Source organism: Miscanthus floridulus, chromosome 9 (assembly GCF_019320115.1).
Source record: "Miscanthus floridulus cultivar M001 chromosome 9, ASM1932011v1, whole genome shotgun sequence".
NCBI classification, from domain to species: domain Eukaryota; kingdom Viridiplantae; phylum Streptophyta; class Magnoliopsida; order Poales; family Poaceae; genus Miscanthus; species Miscanthus floridulus.
In genome coordinates, this window is record NC_089588.1 from 27,862,238 (window position 1) to 27,870,774 (window position 8,537).

The 8,537-nt window shown below is 49.9% G+C and overlaps 1 protein-coding gene across 1 annotated transcript in view; it reads left to right on the forward strand.

The window, feature by feature from the left end:
• Positions 1–3,753: 3,753 nt before the first annotated feature.
• LOC136479544 (probable catabolite repression protein creC) overlaps positions 3,754–8,537 on the forward strand; it is a 194,914-nt gene continuing 190,130 nt past the window's right edge. Inside the window, exons 1-6 of the mRNA XM_066477380.1 lie at positions 3,754–4,181; positions 4,669–4,980; positions 5,074–5,182; positions 5,268–5,391; positions 7,577–7,664; positions 7,754–7,838. Of these exons, the coding sequence (XP_066333477.1) occupies positions 4,023–4,181; positions 4,669–4,980; positions 5,074–5,182; positions 5,268–5,391; positions 7,577–7,664; positions 7,754–7,838 (877 nt within the window). The 5' untranslated portion in view covers positions 3,754–4,022. The remainder of the gene's footprint in view (positions 4,182–4,668; positions 4,981–5,073; positions 5,183–5,267; positions 5,392–7,576; positions 7,665–7,753; positions 7,839–8,537) is intronic.

The following is an 8,537-nucleotide window of genomic DNA, read 5'->3' on the forward strand; positions in this document are numbered from 1 at the left end:
ACGCAAACCAAACACACCCGTAGTGGCATATTTCAAATAGAAAGACACTACTCCCTCTGTCCCGCTTTGACTGACGTTTTAGCGTTTAACCGGTGCAGCAAAGAATGTATGAATGCGTCACGTAGGTGTGTCCAGGTGCATTCAAGGAACTGTGAATGTAGACGATGTGCTTCACTGCCAGAACGACAGTCAAAGCGGGACGGAGGGAATATGTTTTTCTTAGGTACTATGTAGTAACCGTAGTTCTTCGAATCGTGCCAATTATAATGACATATGAGCCTAATTATTTTGAGTATAAAAATAACTCCAAGAGATTTTTTATATCATTTCTAATTTTTAGGAGTATAGATTTTATTGAAAAAATCTTCTATATTTTAGATTTCTTGCAGTTACAAAAGTATAGTAAACATTTTTTTGCTTATAGTAAAATGTATGTCGGATCCTCGAACTCTTGGGCCGCTCCCATCTAAGTCCTCGAACTTTTAAAAAAAGTGACTATCCAGGTTATCAAAAGTCCAAATCCTGCCACACCCGCGCCGTCAGCTGACTGTGGCCATGCCAACTTAAAAAAAAACTGGACACCGTGATCGTGCCACAGGCGAGCCGGCGAGCGGAAGCGGGCCGCCGCCACCGCCGCGGGCGGGCGTGCGAGCCACCGCCGTCACGGCCACGTGGACGAGTCGTTGGCGTGTGGGCGCGCGTGCGAGCAGGGGTTGTCGCTGCCGCTACGGGCGTACCAGCGAGCCGCCGCCGCGGCCACGTGGGCACGCAAGCAGGCGCCGCCGCCGCCACTGCGGACGTGCGTGCGAGGGAGGTAGGTGAGGGAGGGAGGCAGGGTGCGCTGCAGGCGGCGGCGGTAGGTGCATCAGGCACCTCGGCGGCCATGGCGGAGGTGCACGGCAATGACGGCGGCGAGCGTCGCGACGTGGCAGCACAGGCCGAGCTCAGCATGGGAACCTGCCGAGGTGCAAAGGGGTAACCTCCCCACGGCGTGGCCCACCCACAGCAGGTCCGAGGCGGGTGGAGCAGAGCTGGCTGCGGCAGCATGCCCTGCCGCGGTGGAAACCGGCGGCAAGGGTGCCGTTCCCTGCGCGACGGCAAAGCTCCCTGGAACCTCTGCGAGACTGAGATGGAGGGCATCAGGGTGGACCTAGAACGGGCGAAATGGTGGTGGCTTAGTGAGGCAGAGAGCGGGGCTGCGCGCGGAGCTCGAGCCACACCAATGACGGCCGGCGGCGCAAAATCCGCCAAATTGAGCGATTACCTTGGTTGGTTTTGCAAGCAGCTGGCTCAAGGATGTTACTAGGGAGGTCAGTGAGCCATGGTTATGAGTAATTGAAGAAGGATGCAGCGAGGCCGACGAATTTTTGGATGGGGCGGCGGAGGTCCGGTTGCAGCGAGTCACCGCGATGTGCCTAGCATGCCTGTGCTGCCCCTGCAAGTGCTCGCCCCGTCCTCACAAGTGCTCGCCCCGTACTCGTTGTGCTCGCAAGCACGCACGCCCGTGCGGCGACGGCGGCGGCCCGTCCGCGGTCACCTGCTCGCGCGCCCGCATGCCGCGGCTGTGGCTCGCCCGCAGCGGCGGCGACGGCAGCAGCCCGCCCGCGCTCGTACGCACGATGGCGGCGGCGGCGGCCCGCCTGCGCTAGGCTGCTCGCGTGCCCGCGTGCCGTGGCGGCGGCTCGCACGCACGCTGGGGAAGTTCGGTGGCACGTTCATCGTCGCCATGGCGTTCCTAGGAAAGTTCGGCGACACGTTCGCGGTGGCCACCATGACCGGCATGGCTAAGCGCAAGCCGACCGCGAGAGGTGTTTTGTTTGAGAAATTGGTACGGCTACTGTGTCCAACTGCCACCGTGGCATGGCCACATCGGATGATGACGGGTGTGGCAAGGTTTGGACCTTTGGTGTACGCCGGCAGTAGATCAGGGACATGATACCTTTAGCGGCCCAAAAGTTCGAGGACTCGACATGCATTTTACTCTTTTACTTAAATAGTTCTTCAAATAATAATTGAGAGCTTTACCTTCTGAAGAAAGACTTGCAGACAATTTGTCTCGCCCCCGCATCGCCCCCCACGCGGGTGACTCGGGTGGCCCGAGCACAGTGCCGCCCCTTCCCTCATGTCCTGTCCCCTCCCCGTTGTGTTGCCGTCGGAGCAGGCCACTATCAGGGCCGTGCGACTCGTCGGGATGGCGGCGACGGGACCTCTCCTTGCGTTTCAGCAGTGCGGTGGCGCGGCTGGGCTCGGCCTCGTCTGAGCCGCGTGGGGCTCAGCGGAGCCGCTTGGCCGTGGTTGCGGCAGCGCCAGTCGGAGCCCGGGCAGGCGCTCGGTGGTGGCGATGGTGGGTTCTTCTTCTTCTTTCCCTCTGTTGTCCCCTTCCTCCTCGCATGGCAGCGCTGCGCTAGGCTGCTCTTGGCCCTAGGCGGCCGGATCCGATCCGCCGGGCGCCGGATCCGGCGCCCCCAGGGCGGGGGCGGCACCGGTGGTGGCAGTGACGCCGGCTTGGGGCACATGGTTCTCTGCCCTAACGACCGGTTCCGACGCCCTTGGGCTGGGGGTGGCGCCCACGGTGGTGGGAATCTTGCATCCGGTGGCGGCCAGCGGTGGCCGACAACGTCGGCTGCGGGTGGCAGAGCCAGCGACGACGACCAGCAACGGCTTCAGCGTGCGGCAGGTGACGCGCGCGGCAGGGTAAGCCCGATTCCATGTTGCTTGGTCGGAGAGGGTGGCGGCCGACGCAGCTATGCGGCTGCTGCGTGCAGCCGGCGTGTCGATGCCCCTCTGGGAGGTTTTCGGTGGGATGGCGGGGCAGTGACGACGGCGGCGACAACAGGCGTCCGGGGGCTTGGCTGGACGTTTGTGCCAGGGAACCCTTTGGGCGAAAGTCTTGGCGACGACGACGCCTTTGGGCGCTGCATCCCCTGCTGAGGGCGTCATGTTCCCTGGCACTGCCTTTCATGGGTGAAAGCCCAGTCCATCTTCGACAAGCGACGGTGGCGTTATCGACGTCCTTCAAGGCGTCATCTGATTGGACCTTGTCTCAGCCACGATGTCGCCTTTGATTGATGCCTGTAGCTTCTCGACGCCTGGTCTATGTGTGGAGAGGGGACTTGCAGCGAGAAGTCGGAGCTGCTGCATCACGGGATGCAGCTCGGCAACGATGACACGAGGTGAACCACCCTCTTCTTCATATACTGGGAGGCTCCGAAGATCTTGCAAACGCCGAGGGTGGGCCGGAGGATCAAGCTATAGGAAGTCGGAGCTGCTCTTTGTTTTGAGCTTGGCAACGCCTGTTGTGGCCTCTCGCTTCGGGCCGCGCTGTTTGTCTTTATTAGGTTCGTCTGGATCTGTCATGGGAAGTCGGAGCTATTGGCTACTTTGTAACCACGCTCGGCAACGATGACTTATGGTAGTTTTGTTTTTCTTCCGCGTCGCGTGGGTGGGTCAGTCCTCCGTGTGGCATGTTTTGGCACCACATTTGGCTACTCTCCTGTGTGTGTACATAAATTTCATTCGTCTTGATTGACTTGTCTTTGTTAAAGAAAAAAGAAAGACTTGGAGAGATGCTGACAAAAGTGAGCTGATGGCATGTTTGGCGATTGTGAAAGTCAAACTTTTATAAGCATTTTTTACTTATTTTCCATTTTTTATTTTGTCAAAAAAAAAAATCAATGCTTTGTCTCGTCCTAACCCGAAAGGGTTTTCTTCCCTTTTCTCCCGATGCCAATGCCATATGGATTTCTCTATCGACACAGGTAGAGTCCGCAAAAATAATCAACTCGTTTTTCTCTCTCTCTGCTCCTTCGACTCCGAGGCTCCGTTCTCCTCTCCCGCATCCACCGCCGTCTCATCCCCAATCCGACCACCGCCTCCCCTCGCCTCCAAAACCCTACCCCTCGCGTCACCGGCGGCGGCATGAGCCGGTGACCGCTCACGCGGCCTCGTCTGTCTGCGCACGCACGCGCGCGGGGTCGGCGAGTGGGCATTGCGGCGGTCCGCGATCGCCCGCGGGGGGGGCCATGGCGTCGGCGGCGGGGTCGGGCGGCGGGGCTGGCGCGGGGGCCGGCGGGCTGAAGACCTACTTCAAGACCCCCGAGGGGCGGCACAAGTTGCAGTACGAGAAGACGCACTCCCCCGCCGTCGTGCACTACAACCACAGCGGCAAGACCGTCTCCCAGGTAGCATGGGCGCCGTCGTTCGGGTTAGGGTAGCGAGGGGGATTCGATGCGCCGTATGGGGTTATCGATGGGTCGCTCTGTGCTGGATGGATGGGGAATTAGATGGCGAGGTTGGGTTGGGATGTGGGTTGACTTGGCCTGATCAGGTGTGGTTTCTGGATGAGTCGCTGTAGATGCGCTGGGAATTCGATTGGCCATGCGGAAGGTATTCGGAAGTTTCTAGGTGCAGCATAGATTGGATCAGGCACAGCATAGATTAGTTTCTGATGTTTCATGTTTGGATAGTCCTTGCATATATTTCGAGTTACCATTCTATAGAAAAAAAAACAAATGACACAGGTATCTGTTTGCTAATTCTAAATCTCTAATAGCATAGATCGAATATTTGCTTAAGTGTTTTCAGGGCTTTGTGATTTCCGGTTCTGTTGTGTTGTGTACATTACAAATCCTTTATGCAGTCATCAATTATTTGTTATGATGGTGCCAGATGACGGTGGCATATTTGAAGGAGAAGCCAGTAGGCCAGGGTTCCACGCCTTCAACACCAAGTGCTGGTAGTGGGATGCGGTCTGCAGCTGCAAGACTGCTCGGCACTGGGAATGGGAGCCGGGCACTGAGCTTTGGGAGCAATGGTACCAGCAGGGCTGTCTCAGGAAACAGCCGCATGGGTGGAGGCATTGGTGTGTCGACTAGTGCAAGTGGATCGCAAGGCATGGCGAACTATGATGGAAAGGGCACGTACATCATATTCAATACTGCGGATACGCTCTTCATCAGTGATCTCAACTCACACGACAAAGTATTTCCTTTTTTCTTGTTGCATGCATGCACGTTTAAGTTGCTTGTAACTTTGGTATCCTGTGGTTCTCTGATCACGTGCTAATTGCATCAGGATCCGATAAAGTCCATCCACTTCAGCAGCTCAAACCCGCTTTGCCATGCATTTGACCCAGAGGCCAAGGATGGGCACGATCTGCTCGTTGGGGTGTTCTCAGGAGATGGTATGTCAAATGCTTCATAATTACGAAAGCTTTATGCTTATATTAGTTAAAAAATCGTGCATAAGTTCTTTTATTCGTTCTACAGTCTATTCAATGTCACTGAGGCAGCAGTTGCAAGATCCTGGAAAGAAGCCTGTTTCATATCAGCATTTTGTTAATAAAGACAAAGACAAAGACAAAGATCCAAGTCAAGGTGGCGCTGCCAGCAGGCATGTTTTAATTTTACTGTTTAATTTAAAGTGACGTGTCAATTTCCCCCTTAATAAGCTTGGCAAATTTGTCTCACCGTTACCTTACAAGTATTAAATATTTATTTCTTCATATGGTAGCGGTCCTGCGAGTTATACAAGTTGATAAAAACTGAAGCTGGGTAGCTTCAGTATAATGTACGATGCAAGTATGTCCGACATGCAGTACGCTGCGATCCGTTTCAATTTGCTGAGATACTGGCAAAAGTAATGATGACCCATATGCATGAAGATACTAACTTCTCGACTTATAACTTGTAGTGCATGCATCAGCGAAGACAGACATAACACGCTAGATGTGAAGTGACAACTTCATTGTATTTTGGGTTATTTTTTTTGTGGAAACTGTCATTTATGAAGTTGATCACAATTTACACCTGGACGATCACTGTGTAAAGCTTCAATTATTAAGTTGATCAAAATTTGAACCTGGACAATCACTACGTAGAAACATATCTACAACATAATTCAGAAAGGTGTTCTTGAAATCAGTGATGGTCAAATACTTGGAAGCTGTTAGGTCCTCTTGTAGGTGGCCTAACAAGTTATCATCCATTTTAAATGTTTGAAATTTGTATTTTTCCTGTGAGATTTAGACAGTTTCAAGAAGGTCCCAAATTTATTACTGAACCGCCCATTATCTTTAGAGGTTAGAACGTGATCACTAAAAGTGGGAGGAGCATGCATGCATACGGTGCAATTTATGGGGTAGTCTCAGTACTGCTTATGATTTTTCCTTTGGTGGTCTGTGATGACAACACACATCTATAGGCCTTTTATCTTGGATTTCGTGAAATCATGCCACTATAGTTGTTTTGGGGTGTCTTTCTTTGCTGGTTTCGAATGATCTTTTATGTTTGCGTTATCACTCTTCAGTTGTAAGATACTGCAAATAATATTGGTGGATAATGAAAAGTATTTACATGTCTATTTAAATAGCTACTTTTGACGAAACATCAATCAACATCAGCAAAACATTTATCCTTCATCATCTGTGTAAATAAAACGTAATGCATGACCTTTCTCCATGCTGCCTGCTTTATATATTGGATAATATGGGAAGCTGTGACCCGCGGGATATCCTGATTCCTCTTTATCTTGTCAGCGTTTTAAAAATCGCTAGGTCTCTGGTCACTTAGCACTTGTTCCTCAACTGACCAGGCAGGAGGGGTGGTGTTGAGCACCAGTGTGCCACCTAGGCAGGCTAGGCTGCTGCTATTTTAGATTGGTTTAGAATGCCTAGTTTGGGACTTAAAGGCTTTGTTGTTGTTGTTAGAATGTCCTCTAATGATACGATGTGGAATTGTGGTTTCCGTGGCCACCTTTTGAACGCCCCCCCCCCCCCCCCCCCCCGGGAATGTACAGAGTGGGGGATTGATGTTTCCAACAGTTGTCAGGACCCTCAATCCTGGAATTGTTGAGGGGATTTTAGCGCGGAAGATTACCACATTATGGTTGTATCTTGATGCAGTTCCTTGGATAGCTTGCATATTAGATTGTTTTTCTTACTGCATGAAATGCTGAAGTCAATAGGTGTAACTTATTTTCCTAGTTACTCCCTCCATTCTCTTTTATAAGGCACACACACATATCAAAATTCAAATTTTAAAAATTTAGACCAATAATTTGGTTAATAAATTTTAATTATTATAATACAAACTTGATACCGTTAGATTTGCAATGCAATTAAATGTACGATCCAATTATCATAAGTTTGTAAGTATAAACAATATAAAATAAAATAAATAAATGGCCAAAGTGTAATTTGGGAGACCGTGTCATATTAAAACGGGCCTTATAATAGAGAATGGAGGGAGTAAGATCTAAAGAGAAGCATTTTGGTTAGCATGCATGTATAGTTGTATAGCGATCCGCTAGATTGAAATCGCTGTGGCGATTGAACTACTGAAGGATGATAATCTTAATTATGTGCTGGGCCTGCTGCTGTCTAGGATATTTGAATGGATTTTTCCCTTATCATTTTTTGGGAGAGTTTACTTGAACGTATTTTCTTAGTTCAAAGGCAACTACAAGGCTGCAGTTAAAAGAGAAGATACTATTTCTGTGGTGTAGATGGATGCTTTTCTTTACACAGTTATTAAATTGTAAGTATATATATTGATCTTTTGACACCAATCTATTGCAGTCGGTGCACTTGTGTTGCATGGGTTCCAGAGCGTGAAGGAATCTTTGTTGTTAGTCATGCTGATGGGAATCTGTACGTGTATGACAAAGTGAGCCCTTAATGCTCATGGAACTTTGTATGAAGTAATCAAACTTTGTTAAGTTTACTTTGCTGATAAATTTCCTTTTTTACATTCAGTCCAAGGATGGAAATACTGATTGGACATTTCCAACTGTGAAGGATCAAAGCCAGGTGCTGATTTCACATGCAAAGTCGAGTAAGGTATCTCCAGCCACATGATATCTCTTTTACTAAAAATTGCATTGAGATGGCTGTGTATGTTCCATAATTTACTTCAGGGTATTAGTAAAATGTTTTTTCTGGAAATTTATTATGGAGACAAGTGCCTGGACTTCCTGCAACACTCTATTGCCCTTTCTTCGTAGCTGACATGTACCAAAATATCTATCATAAGTACCTGACGCAATTACAAGTGTGTGCTGGTGTTGGCTGCATTCTTGCCTCTTAGTAGTTGACATTAAAGCATAAACTTATGTATCCTTGGCCTGACCTTTCTATCAGTGGTCTTTACTTCTATGATATCAGTTAATACCAACTACCAGATAGTACTGAAACCATTCCAGCAGGTCATACTGGAAATATATAAATGTGGAAACGGTTATCATTCACTGTCATTATGACAAAATTTGCAAAATACCTATGAGAGTTAGGTTATGTTTGGTTGTCTTGCACAAACTTGCCCACTTTCCTTGCTTGGCAAAGGTTAGGCAAGGCACACCTTGCTAGGCGAGGAGAGCCAATCTGGCTCTCCCTCAAAAGCAAGGGAATCCCCACCTTGCCCAAATTCAAACCAAACAAAGCTTCATGCGTTTTTCTCCTCTACTTTGCTAGGCAAGGCTAGGCAGGGGTGGGCAAGAGAATTAAACATGCCCTTAATTGGAAATTCTTTAACATCATTAAG